The sequence below is a fragment of the Rhinoraja longicauda genome, chromosome 31, assembly GCF_053455715.1.
Source record: "Rhinoraja longicauda isolate Sanriku21f chromosome 31, sRhiLon1.1, whole genome shotgun sequence".
NCBI lineage: Eukaryota > Metazoa > Chordata > Chondrichthyes > Rajiformes > Arhynchobatidae > Rhinoraja > Rhinoraja longicauda.
Genome location: NC_135983.1, coordinates 25002539 through 25016798, shown reverse-complemented (window position 1 = coordinate 25016798; position 14260 = coordinate 25002539). Strand labels below are relative to the sequence as shown.

The following is a 14260-nucleotide window of genomic DNA, read 5'->3' as shown; positions in this document are numbered from 1 at the left end:
GTAAGCTTTAGATAGTTGGGATTTTATTTATCTGAGGTGGTGTTTGAAGGGATTTGGTCGGTCCTGTGAACATTTTGGTACTTTGAACATTCCACATGTAGTCTAGGAAATCTATACCTTTTTACCAATTGGCGACGGCCATTTCGACAGACCCATAGGCAGTTTGAGTGTGTGATGGATTCTTCCAAATGCAGTTATTATCCACAGAGAGAGAGCATGTTAAACCTGACAGGAGTATCATAAAAGGAGAAAAAAAATACTTTAAGCTGCATGAAGATTAAAATAAGTGGCTAAAAGCAAGTGCAAATGGGAGTTCTTAAAGCAAGGTGGAAAATAAGCACGCATTATCGGGAAAGATTTCAGAGCGTCAAGCATTAGTGGCAGTGTAACTGGCCATAATTGACTCATTAAATTTGGGGTGTTCAAGACACCAATTTGAAGTAATCGGACGCATCTTTGAGGGCGATATGGATTGAGGAGATTGAAGAGACAGGGGGGGTTAAGGCCGTGGAGAAATTTAAATGAAATTGAATATTTTCAGATCAATATGTGTTAAATCAACAGCTGGTCTATATCAGGAAGTGCAGAGGTGATTGATTTAGGCTTTAGAGACACAGCGTAGAAACAGTGATCGGCAATCATCCTGTACACCAGCATTATTCTGCACATTAGGGTCAACTTACACAAGCCAAATAAACCTGACCAGTGATCAACGCACACTGACGCTACCTTACACACACACACTAGGGACAATTTACACTTATACCAAGCCAATTCACCTACAAGCCAGTACGTCCTTGGAGTGTGGGAGGAAACCGGAGCACCCGGAGAAAACTTATGTAGGTCACGGGGAGAATCAGCTCCGGCAGCGCCGGAGACTCAGGTTCGACCCTGACTACGGGCGCCGTCTGTACGGAGTTTGTACGTTCTCCCCGTGACCTGCGTGGATTTTCTCCGAGATCTTCGGTTTCCTCCCAAACTCCAAAGACGTACAGGTTTGTAGGTTAATTGACTGGGTGAATGTAAAAAAAAAAATTTTAAAAAAAAATTGTCCCTAGTGTGTGTAGGATAGTGTTAATGTGCGGGGATCGCTGGGCGGCACGGACCGGTGGGCCGAAGGGCCTGTTTTTGCGCAGTATCTCTAAATCTAAAAAATCTAAAATCTATCTTTCCCTCTCAAACACATTCTCCTGGATTTTCCCCATAGTTCTGATCAAGAATCTACCTATCTCTGCCTTAAAAATATCCATTGACTTAACCCCTGATAGAAACATAGAAACATAGAAAATAGGTGCAGGAGTAGGCCATTCGGCCCTTCGAGCCCTGATCCCTGTAAAGGTTTCAGGTAAAGCTTCTTCCCCAGTGTGATCAGACCATGGAAGAGACCTCTCTTGAACGAAAGGGATAGTTCTGATCTCCCCCTCCTCCTTCTCCCCCCTCCCCCTCCTCCCCCTCTCCCCCTCCTCCCCCTCCTCCCCCTCTTCCCCCTCCTCCCCCTCTCCCCCTCTCTCTCTCCCCCCCTCTCTCTCTCTCCCCTCTCTCTCTCTCCCCCCCCTCTCTCCCCCCCCTCTCTCCCCCCCCTCTCTCTCCCCCCCTCTCCCCCCCCTCCCCCCCCCCTCTCTCCCCCCCCTCTCCCCCCCTCTCTCCCCCCCCTCTCTCCCCCCCCTCTCTCCCCCCCTCTCTCTCCCCCCCCCTCTCTCCCCCTCTCCCCCTCCCCTCCTCCCTCTCTCCCCCTCCCCTCCTCCCTCTCTCCCCCCCCTCCCCCCCCTCTCTCTCCCCCCCCTCTCTCCCCCCCCTCTCTCTCCCCCCCTCTCTCTCCCCCCTCCTCTCTCTCCCCCCTCCCCCCCTCTCTCTCCCCCCTCTCTCTCTCTCTCCCCCTCTCTCTCTCTCTCTTCCCCCCCCTCTCTCTCTTCCCCCCCCTCTCTCTTCCCCCCCTCTCTCTCTTCCCCCCCTCTCTCTCCCCCCCCCCCTCTCTCTCTTTCCCCCCCCTCTCTCTCTTCCCCCCCCCTCTCTCTCTTCCCCCCCCCCTCTCTCTCCCCCCTCTCTCTCTCCCCCCTCTCCTTCAGTCGTTGTCTCTCTCTTTAAATATACTGCTTCCCTTCCCTTTTAGCTCTCTCTGAGGCAATCAGCTCATCTGGTTCAGCTGGGCAGCAATCAGTGTCAGCAGCAATCAGTGTCAGCAGCAATCAGTTTCAGCAGCAATCAGTGACAGCAGCAATCAGTGTCAGCAGCAATCAGTGTCAGCAGCAATCAGTGTCAGCAGGGCAGGCAGCCCTGCTGACTATGGGTTTTGTAGTCTTTTGCTGGCAGCCATGGTGGTTTGTAGTCCTTGTTGCATCCACCGGGACGAAATGTATCTCCCCTCTATGACTCTACCTCTCATGATATCACACAATATAATCACACATGATATTTTCCGACCAAAAAAAAAGGTGTAGGCAGAAGCCAAAGCTACCCTTAATACTTAACAAAATATAATTTAAAAACACAATATCATAAGTCAGAAGCAAATAAACAAAACATAGAAAGAAACACAAATATAGTCAAGAAACATCATTTCTGTCATGTCAGTCATGCCTCAGCGCCGATCACATATTTTTTATCCTTCAAATATAATATTTTTGAACATTTTCTTGAATTTACGCATATTACTGCACTCTTTTAATTAATTGTCGCAACTATTCCATACATTGACCGTCTTTAACAGTCGCACAATTCGTTTTCACATTTGTCCTTACCCTCTTTTTTTCAAACATATGACTCCAAAGACGTACAGGAATGTAGGTTAATTGGCTGGGCAAATGTAAAAATTGTCCCTGGTGTGTGGAGGGCGGCACGGTGGCGCAGCGGTAGAGTTGCTGCTTTACAGCGAATGCAGCGCCGGAGACTCAGGTTCGATCCTGACTACGGGTGCTGCACTGTACGGAGTTTGTACGTTCTCCCCGTGACCTGCGTGGGTTTTCTCCGAGATCTTCGGTTTCCTCTCACACTCCAAAGACGTATAGGTATGTAGGTTAATTGGCTGGGTAAATGTAAAAATTGTCCCTAGTGGGTGTAGGATAGTGTTAATGTGCTGGGCGGCACGGACTTGGAGGGCCGAAAAGGCCTGTTTCCGGCTGTATATATATGATATGATAGTGTTAATGTGCGGGGATCGCTGGGCGGCGCGGACCCGGTGGGCCGAAGATCCTGTTTCTGCGCTGCATCTCTAAAATCTAAAAAATTAATAAAAATCTAGGTGTATTTATGGATCATTTGTACAAAACTACGATGATTTTGATGGTTTCATTGGCTTTTCCTTGGTCGCTTGCTGGTCCGTTTCGGCGAGTGAGCGAGATCGTGACGATTATTAACGAACATTTTCTGTTGTTTTTGATTGGGGGGGGGGGGGGGTGGGGAGGGGAAGAATGAAATGAAATGTATGATTTCTATAACTATTCATAGATGATATGAAAAGTCTTTGTGGGGCTTTCACCTCTTACTGTACTAGTCCACAGACATGGGCCGTGTGCACGTTTGTTGACTTCTGAATGACTTCTGCAGGTACATGAGTACGTAAAGTTGTGCCGCACAAAACGTAGTCACGAGTCCCCCGACTAATCATGTCTCTTCTGATCCCCATTACATTGGATAATTTTAATCTGTTTTGACATTCCCACTTTTGGTAAAGTTATTGAATCATAAAGCACACGAACGACCTTTGGTCTACCACATCCATGCTGACCATCAATTCCCTCTCTACACAAATCCCATTTAGAAGCAATTGGTCCATAGCCTTCTATGCAATGGGATTCAGGGCTTGCTGGAGTTTAGAAGGATGAAGGGGGATCTCATTTAAGCATACCAAGCTATGAAAGGCCTGGATAGAGTGGATGTGGAGGGGATGTTTGCACTGGTGCGAGAGTCTAGGACCAGAGGCCATAGTCCTCAGAATAAAAGGATGTACCTTTAGAAAGGGGTTGAGAAGATATATCTTAAGTCAGAGGGTGGTGAATCTGTGGAATTCTTTGCCACAGACGGCTGTGGAGGCCAAGTCAGTGGTTATTGTTAAGGTATTTATTCACAAAATGCTGGAGTAACTCAGCAGGTCAGGCAGCATCTCGGGAGAGAAGGGATGGGTGACGTTTCGGGTCGAGACCCTTCTTCAGACCCTTCTTCGGGTCACGACCTGAAACGTCACCCATCCCTTCTCTCCCGAGATGCTGCCTGACCTGTTGAGTTACTCCAGCATTTTGTGAATAAATACCTTCGATTTGTACCAGCATCTGCAGTTATCTTCTTATACTACTGGATATTGTTAAGGCATGGATTGAGAGATTCTTGATTTGTACGGGTGTCAGGGGTTACGGGGAGAAGGCAGGAGAATGGGGTTGAGCGGGAAAGATAGATCTGCCATGATTGAATGGGGGAGTAGACTTGATGGGCCAAATGGCCTAATTCTGCTCCCATCACTTATGAACTTGTTGAGACACCTCTTGAGTGTTTTTATTGTATCTTTCTCCACTCATGCAGTGCGTTCCACATTCAAACAAACCATCCTTTGAGTGCAAAAAAATCTTCCTGACTTCCTTTAAACCTCTGATGTGTGACCACAAAGTACATCCTCTATTCAATAGTATTTGACACCTCTGCTGAAGGGAAAAGCTTTAACCCTTGTACCAGATGCGTGCTCCTCGTGATTTTACATATACCTATCGGGGTGGCATTCGTGTTGCTTTATTAATATCACATGTCCCAAGCTACAGCGAAAGAGTTTGTTTTATGTGAGTTACATAGAAAACAGGTGCAGGGGGAGGCCATTTGGCCCTTCGAGCCAGCCCCGCCATTCATGGTGATCATGGCTGGTCATCCACAATCAGTACCCTGTGCCTGCCTTCTCCCCATATCCCAGTTCAAATGGTAGTGCAAAAAGGAAAAGGATGATCGAGTGCAGAATACAGTTGTGTAGCTGCAGAGAAAGTTCAGATAATCGAACAGGGCCACGCAAGATGCTTTGCAAGATTTGGAATACATCCTTATCTTATGAGAGGTCTGTTCAATATCAGGTGGGACGAAGCTGTTCTTGAATCTGGTGGTACGTGCTATCAAGCTTTTGTGTGTTCTGCGTGTGTTCATAAGGTCATAAGTGATAGGAGCAGAATTAAGCCATTCGATCCCATCGAGTCTACTCTGCCATTCAATCATGGCTGATCTATCTCTCCCTCCTAACCACATTCCCCTGCCTTCCCAATAACCAAAAGGCTGTCGCCTCCTTTTGCTCTGGTATTTTATTTCATTCTTCACATGTTTAAATTGTAATGCTTTATTCTTAATGTTTTTTAAATGTTTTATGCTTTATTCTTAATTGTTTACTGTATGTCGTGTAGTTACTTGCGAGCAGAGCACCAAGGCACATTCCTTGCATGTGTACATACTTGGCTATTCGTGTACATTCGTGTCCATCGTCCGTGTTTCAAATGTTACATTGCTGTCATCGTCCGTCCTGAAAAGGGCACAACCTTCCAACGGAAATCAGTGGGAGCCATCACTTGTACAATAGACAATGGTGGTGGCAGAATTAGCTCAGGACACTTCCAGTTTCCAGTCCCGCGATGCGGACCATTCTGCTATGGGGCCACTTGGCTAATAAAATGTATTCGATTCAATTCAATTCGATTCGATTCCATTCCATTCAATTCTATTCGATTCAATTCAATTAAATTCAAATCGATTCAATTAGCTTCAATTTGATTCAAATCGATTCAAATCGATTCAATTCGATTAAATTCGATTAAATTCAATTCAATTGAATTCAATTCAATTCAATTCAAATCTATTCAATTTGATTCAATTCGATTCAATTCAATTCAATTCCATTCAAATCGATTCAATTCGATTCAATTCAATTCAATTCAATTCAAATCGATTCAATTTGATTCAATTCAATTCAATTCAATTTGATTCAATTCGATTCAATTCAATACAATTCAAATCGATTCAATTCGATTCAATTTGATTCTCATACCAGAGTTGTAACCCTCCCTTGCCTCTTGTCTTCCCCCAACACACAGGGAGGGCTGATCGCTCTGCTGCTCCTCATCCTGATCTTCACCATGGCGCTGTACGCCCGGCGGAGGTGGTGCAAGCGGCGGCGGGTGCCGCAGAAGAGCGCCAGCACGGAGGCCACGCACGAGATCCACTACATCCCCTCCGTGTTGCTGGGGCCGCAGGCCAGGGACAGCTTCCGCAACTCCCGGATACAGGCCCACAACTCGGTGGTGGGCATGCCAATCCGGGAGACCCCCATCCTGGACGACTACGACTGCGACGAGGACGAGAACCAGCTGCGGCCCGAAGCGTGCAACCGCGACGACGACTTTGGAAGCCAGGTGACCCGCACACTGGAGAGCTTGGGGAGAGGAGAAGAGAGGAAGCCATGTTACGCAGGTTTGGGCTGTTCATGGCTTTGTTTATTATTTTACTGGTGATGGGTCAATTTAAATGCCAACGTGATGTGCGATGCTCGTGCTTTATGCTTTTGTAACTAAAGTACCTGGGCAGCGTCTGAGCTTTACAACGTCTACTTCGTGTCCTCGCACGATGAAGGTTTATTTGACAAGTCCTCAAAGTGAGCGTCCACTAATCACAACGTCACTGAGAAGCGGAGTTTTGCACAAACGGGTTATGTTCAGTCTGTGGGCGGCCAGCCGGTTTAAAGCTTCAGCATTCAGATAGGAGGGAGTAACGCCATCAGGTCACAGATAGGCGCACTCTGATTCCCTCCCTCTTGCTGGTCCATCTATACAGTGCAAACTGCAAAGATGGGGCGGCACGGTGGCGCAGCGGTAGAGTTGCTGCCTTACTGCGCCAGAGATCCGGGTTCAATCTTGGCTACAGGTGATGTCTGTGTGGAGCTTGTACTTTCTCCCTGGGACTGCGTGGGTTTTTCTCCGGGTGCTCCGATTTCCCCCCACATTCCAATGATGTGCTGATTTGTAGGATAATTGGCTTGGTATAATTGTAAATTGTCCCTGGTGTGTGTAGGGTGGTGTGTTAGTGCGCGGGGATCGCTGGTCGGAGCGGACTCGGTGGGCCGAAGGGCCTGTTTCCACGCTGTATCTCTAAACTAAACTAAACTAAACCAGCTGTTAGACATCTTCACCAAACAGAAGCAGAAAGAAAGTCTGAAGAAGGGTCTCGGCCCGAAACGTCACCCATTTCTTCCCTCCAGAGATGCTGCCTGTCCCGCTGAGTTACTCCAGCAGTTTGTGTCTATCTTTGGTGTAGACTAGCAGCTGCAGTTTCATCCTACACCACTGGCTGACATTGCCTTGCTCTCACCACCCGATGTTAAAGCCAATTACTAAAAACTTATTTAAATCTTGATGAGCTGAACAAATGCAGGCTGAATTTGTAATTGTAATTTGTGTGTTCTCAACACAGTAAGGACTTTTGTTTGATGAGTGAACTGTCTGAGCATGAAGTGCAAAGGATTGAGTTTTATTTTCCCAAACAAAAATGTATCATGGATTTCTACACATGCATTGTCTGTACACCGATCAGCCAAAACATTATGGCCACTGACAGGCGAAGTGAATACCATTGATTATCTTGTTATAATGGCACCTGTCAAGGGGCGGGATATATTATGCAGCAAGTGAACAGTCAGTTCTTAAAGTTGATGTGTTGGATGCAGAAGAAATGGGCAGGAGTAAAGACAATAGACAATAGACAATAGATGCAGGAGGAGGCCATTCGGCCCATCAAGCCAGCACCGCCATTCAATGCGATCATGGCTGATCATTCTCAATCAGTACCCCGTTCCTGCCTTTTCCGCATACCCCCTGTCTCCGCTATCCTTAAGAGCTCTATCTAGACCTGAGCGACTTTGACAAGGGCCAAATTGTTCTGGCCAGATGACTGGGTCAGAGCATCTCTGAAACGGCAAGGCTTGTGGGGTGCTACTTGAAGGATCTGCTGCTAATGTTTTGGTGCCAGATACCACGGGACACCTTCAGGGGTGTTGTGGAGTCCATGCCTCAGCGGTTCGGCGCTGTTTTGGCGGCACACTGAGGACCAACAGCATATTAGACAGGTGGTCATAATGTTATGGCTGATCGCTGTATGTGTACATAGATTCAATGAAGTAATGGCCTGAATAAAATAATGAGTCTGAAGAAGGTTCCCGACCTGAAACATCATCTATCCCTGTCCTCCAGAGATGCTGCCTGACCTGCTGAGTTACTCCAGCACTCCAGTGTTTTTTGTTCAGAGACGTAATGTTCGACTGAATCTGTTTACCTTTGGTGCGGAGAATTGGAAAAAGAAAAGAATTGATCTGCCTGATTTTGAAATACAGAAATTTCCGTGTTTTATCTTTTTTCAATTTTTTCGAAACACCTCGTAAGATGGTTTAATGCTCTAGTTTTGTTTTGTTTAGAAATACAGCGCGGAAACAGGCCATTCGGCCCACTGAGTCCGTGCCGACCAGCGATCCCCACACACTAGGCCCACCGAGTCCGCGCCGACCAGTGATCCCCGCACACTAACACTAACCTACACACACTAGGGCCAATTTTTACATCATTTTTATACCAAGCCAATTAACCTACGAACCTGTGCGTCTTTGGAGTGTGGGAGGAAACCAAAGATCTCGGAGAAAACCCACGCAGCTCACGGGGAGAACGTACAAACTCCGTACACACAGCACCCGTAGTCAGGATCGAACCTGGGTCTCTGGAGCTGTAAGGCAGCAACTCTACCGCTGCGCCACAGTGCTGTACTCCTTTTAATACTTCCATTCCTCCATTTGGTGCTTCAGTCTGCTGATTTACCTCACAGAATTGATGTGTTTTGGGGTTAAAAAATAGGGTGGGCACACAGTCTAAGCTGTTAGAGTTGTTCCCTCACAGTGCCACAGACTGCAATTCGACCCTCACCTCGAGTGCTGTCTGTGTGGAGTTTGCATATTCTCCCTGTGGCCACGTGGGTTTCCACCTACCAAAGACGTGCATTTTGTAGGTTAATTGGTCCCTGTCGGTTGCCCCTTGAGTATCGGGAGTGGATGCGAAAGTGGTAACATTGAACTCGTGTGAATGTGTAGACACACAATGCTGGAGTAACTCAGCAGGACAGCCAGCATCTCTGGAGAGAAGGAATGGGTGACATTTTTTCAGACTGAGAATCAGGCGAGAGGGAAATTAAAGATATGGAAGGGAAAGGTGTGAAAACAACAGATCAAAGCAGACAGTGCTCAAATCAATGTACAATGGTTCTTTGTAAAAGAGAACTGCAGATGCAGGTTTAAACTGAAGATAGACATGAAAAGCTGGAGTAAGTCAGCGGGACAGGCAGCATCGCTGGACAAAAGGAATGGGTGACGTTTCGGGATGTTTGAAGAAGGGTCTTGACCCGAAACGTCACCCACCTTCTATCCAGAGATGCTGAGTTACTCTAGCTTTTTTGTGTCTCCAATGGTTCATTGTTAGCAGAGGGGAAGGTGACAACGAGGCATGCAAACAATGGAATTAATCAGGACAGTGAAACTAGTCGGAGAACTAGGGTGGGGGAGGGATGGAGAGAGAGGGAAAGTAAGGGTTGGGGAAATCAATGGTGTGATCTGAATGGGTGATTGAGCATTAGCGTAGATTCGGCGCGCCGAAGGGCCTTTCCGACGCTGCATCTTTTAATCAAAAGAAGGACGTTTATTGTCTAATACCTTTGAACTCATGTGCAGACAAATGCAAAAGCAAAAGTTACACTGGTTTGCACGAGATGTGCCGGAGATTTGTAATTCCACATCGCACAGGGCAGGTTTTGTAGAGAAACATCACAACAAAGTCTTCCGAGCCACTAATTGCTCTGAGGTATTGAACATGGATCATTGATGAGGCACGGTTTTCAGAATCTTGTGAATTATCACAGTAAAAGGCCAAATTGATTCATCAGCGCTCAATACCAAGCATCAGGAACCGAGACAGTTATCGATCAGGTAGTCAGTTCTCTGCCTTTTCCTAACGAGACAATATGCTCAAAATAACTTGTATTTTCCCAATTATCTTGTCATGATTTTATAATTCACTTTCCAATTCTGATGTACATCCTGACATCTCTTTCCAATAGTGAATGCCACGTACGTAGTTGTGCTACGGTAAGAGTTAGTGACTGGCTGACATAAGTTCATCAGTTATAGGAGCAGAATGCTGTCTGTGTGGAGTTTGCACATTCTCCCTGTGGCCACGTGGGTTTACTCCCGGCACGGTGGCGCAGCGGTAGAGTTGCTGCCTTACAGCGAATGCAGCGCCAGAGACTCAGGTTCGATCCTGACCACGGGCGCCGTCTGTATGGAGTTTGTACGTTCTCCCCGCGACCTGAGTGGGTTTTCTCCGAGATCTTCGGTTTCCTCCCACACTCCAAAGACGTGCAGGTCTGTAGGTTAATTGGCTGGGTAAATGTAAAAATTGCCCCTAGTGGGTTTAGGATAGTGTTAGTGTGCGGGGATCGCTGGGCGGTGCGGACCCGGTGGGCCAAAGGGCCTGTTTCTGCGCTGTATCTCTAAATCTAAATCTAAATCTAAATCACTATCTCTATCTCTCCCTCTCAAGCCCATTCTCCTGCCTTCTCCCCATGAACCCTGACACCGGTGCTAATCAAGAACGTCACTGAATGTTCCCGTCTTGAATAAACTGAATATACGTGTCATCCCTCATATAATCTTACCTTAACATCCCCATGGGCAGAATCAGCTCGCTTGATGATTCAACGTTGAAAGATTTATTAATTTCAAAAGCAAACGCTGGTTCCTCAGTTTTCTTCATTGATGAATACGTTCAATTTTAACTAAAAGGCTTATCATCCAGATTGCTAAAACATCCAAGGCTTTTTCGCACTCAGATGAATGAATGAATGAATGAATGAATGAATGAATGAATGAATGAATGAATGAATGAATGAATGAATGAATACCTAAACCACAATGAAATTATTTGTTTGGCACACCCAAGGTATGCAAAGAGTTGCCACATAAAGGGCACTGACAAAGTTACAAAGTACCCCATGCCTTGTCCTCCTCTGTTCCTCTTCTGTTCCCCCTCCCCCTCAAGTAGTCCCCCCACGCCGGGTCTTCTTCTGTTCTCCCCCCCCCCCCCCCGTCCTCCCTCGTGACCGATGCTGTATTCTCCTGTGCTATCTCCATAAAGCTTGTTATCGCTCATAACAAACATCTAAGTGGTAAATAGCTTTGCTGTTCCGTTACGCTGCGAACAGCTCATTATTTGGAAAATTGTAAACTTGGAGAGTCGATCAGTAATGTTGATTGGATTAAATAAAGGGTACTTAATTCCTCGTTGTGAATCTGTGCGGCGCGCACGTGGGATCCAGTCTTTTATTACGTTATTATGTTATGAACGCGCGGCTGCAGTTTGCTGGTTCCACAAGTCCTGTTGTCAACAGGATTAATTACATATAGATAGAAAAATAGCTTCCGTGCTAGGTGCGAGACCATGTATTATCAAGGTGAATGTGAATAGGTAGGGGTGGCACGGTGGCACGGTGGCACGGTGGCACGGTGGCACAGCGGTAGAGTTGCTGCCTCACAGTGCCAGAGACCCGGGTTCGATCCTGACTATTTTAATTTTTTTATTTTTTTTTGATATAAAAGTTTTATTCCAAAGAAAAACATACAAACACACTAAGCAAAATGTGATCAAACAAAAGCCGCCTGTATCAGCAGTTTACAAATTAAACAATTATCACATTAAAATCCCGCCATCTCTGTCAACAATACATTCAACCCCCTGCGGCGACCAGCGTTCCCGGATGGCCTCCAGAGTCCCCGTGGACACCGCGTGTTCCCTCTCCAGGGACACGCGGGCACGGACGTAAGCCCGGAACAGGGGTAGGCAGCCGACTTCTGTGAGGCCGTCGACTGCCCGCTGCCTGGACCCGCGGATGGCCATCTTGGCCAGGCCCAGGAGCAGACCGACAGGGAGACCCCCTCCTCCCTCCTGACCCTCCCCCCTCTGTACCGGGTGCCCAAAAATTAAAAGTGTAAGGCTAAAATGGAGCCAGAACTTGAGGAGCAGCCCCTTCAGATACTGGAACAGGGGCTGTAACCTCACGCACTCTGTATACAAATGGTACACGGTCTCCTCCTCGCCGCAGAAGCGACAGGCGGCAGACGAGACCGTGAACCGGCTCAAGTACCTGTTACAGGCTATAGCCTTATGCAACACTCTCCACCCCAGGTCCCCGATGTAAAGACGGGAGGACCCCCTTATAGAGAGACCTCCACTGGGGACCGCTCCCGCCGTCAGGTGGTAACACGGACCGTCGATCCTGACTATGGGTGCTGTCTGTGCAGAGTTTGTACCTTGTCCCTGTGACCTGCGTGGGGTTTCTCCGTGATGCTCGGTTTCCTCCCACACTTCAAACACGCACAGGTTTGTAGGTTAAGTGGCTTTGGTAAAGGTTATAAATTGTTCCACGTGTGTGGGATAGTGTTAGTGTGCGGAGTGATCGCTGATCGGTGAGGCCTCGGTGGGCCCAACGCCTGTTTCTGCGCATTATCTCTAAACTAAACTGAACTAAATGTTATCTGGACTGAATCGGAGACAGAGAAACTTAAACTCAACTTTTAAAGCCACACCAACTTTTCTAGTTCTGCAGATGAATGCCAAGAAAACAGAGATTGGTCAAAGAGTAAAAGGGAATTGGAACCTGCTTCAAAAGTGGATCCCATGGGTTTTATTCCAAATGCAAAAATCATGAATTATAGACAATAGACAATAGGTGCAGGAGGAGGCCATTCGGCCCTTCGAGCCATTCAATGTGATCATGGCTGATCATTCTCAATCAGTACCCCGTTCCTGCCTTCTCCCCATACCCCCTGACTCCGCTATCCTTAAGAGTTCGATCTAGCTCTCCCTTGAATGCATTCAGAGGATTGGCCTCCACTGCTTTCTGAGGCAGAGAATTCCACAATTGGAAGTATTGTAACCATTTTAATGCCCGTACCACCTCATTCAAAAAAAATTCTGGAGAAATTATGTTTGTCATATTTCAAACATCTCCTCCACATCCCCAGAATCTGGTGGAGTCTGAAGAAGGGTCTCCTAATTTGAGGAAGGACGTCCTTGCTATTGAGGCAGTGCAGCGTAGGTTCACCAGGTTAATCCCCGGGTTGGCGGGACTGTCATATGAGGAAAGATTGAAAAGACTGGGCTTGTATTCACTGGAGTTTAGAAGGATGAGAAGGGATCTTAAAGAGACGTATAAAGTTGTAAAAGGACTGGGCAAGCCAGATGCAGGAAAAATGTTCCCAATGTTGGGGGAGTCCAGAACCAGGGGCCACACAGTCTAAGAATAAAGGGGAGGCCATTTAAAACTGTGAGAAGGAACTTTTTCACCCAGAGAGTTGTAAATTTGTGGAAATCTCTGCCACAGAAGGCAGTGGAGGCCTATTCATTGGATAAATTTAAAAGAGAGTTAGATAGAGCTCTAGGGGCTAGTGGAATCAAGGGATATGGGGAGAAGGCAGGCACAGTTTACTGATTGTGGATGATCAGCCATGATCACAATGAATGGCGGTGCTGGCTCGAAGGGCCGAATGGCCTCCTCCTGCACCTATTTTCTATGTTTCTATGACCCGAAACGTCAACTAATCCTTTTCTCCAGAGATGCTGCCTGACCCGCTGAATTACTCCAGCATTTTGTGTCTACCTCCCCCAGTATATTGGCATGTGTACCGAGGCTCTTGTTTGCACGAGGTTCAATCAAGTCAGATAATACTGTACATGAATGCAGCCAAGCCAAACTCAAATACAATAGACAGAGCAAAGGGAAAATAACAGGTTGCAGAATATAGTTCCCAGCATTACACCTTGTAACAGGCAATTGTAAAGCCCAATTCTGCAGTTGACTCCAACAGCGAGCAATAGATGCGTAATGTTCAAAAAGAAAGATAAGGCACGGTGGCACAGCGGTAGAGTTGCTGCCTTACAGCGAATGCAGCGCCGGAGACCCGGGTTCAATCCCAACTACGGGTGCCGTCTGTACGGAGTTTGCACGTTCTCCCCGTGACCTGCGTGGGTTTTCTCCGAGATCTTCGGTTTCCTCCCACACTCCAAAGACGTGCAGGTTTGTAGGTTGATTGGCTTGGTAAATGTGAAAATTGTCCCTAGTGTGTGTAGGGTAGTGTTAGTGCGCTGGGATCGCTGGGCGGCGCGGACCCGGTGGGCCGAAGGGCCTGTTTCCACGCTGTATCTCTAAACTAAAACTACAA

General features: G+C 47.1%; 1 protein-coding gene across 1 annotated transcript in view; it reads left to right on the top strand.

Annotated features, from left to right (window-relative positions):
* LOC144608288 (astrotactin-2-like) overlaps window positions 1–14260 on the top strand; it is a 908904-nt gene that overhangs the window by 280432 nt on the left and 614212 nt on the right. Inside the window, exon 3 of the mRNA XM_078425904.1 lies at window positions 6051–6426. Coding sequence (XP_078282030.1) covers window positions 6051–6426 — 376 coding nt within the window. The remainder of the gene's footprint in view (window positions 1–6050; window positions 6427–14260) is intronic.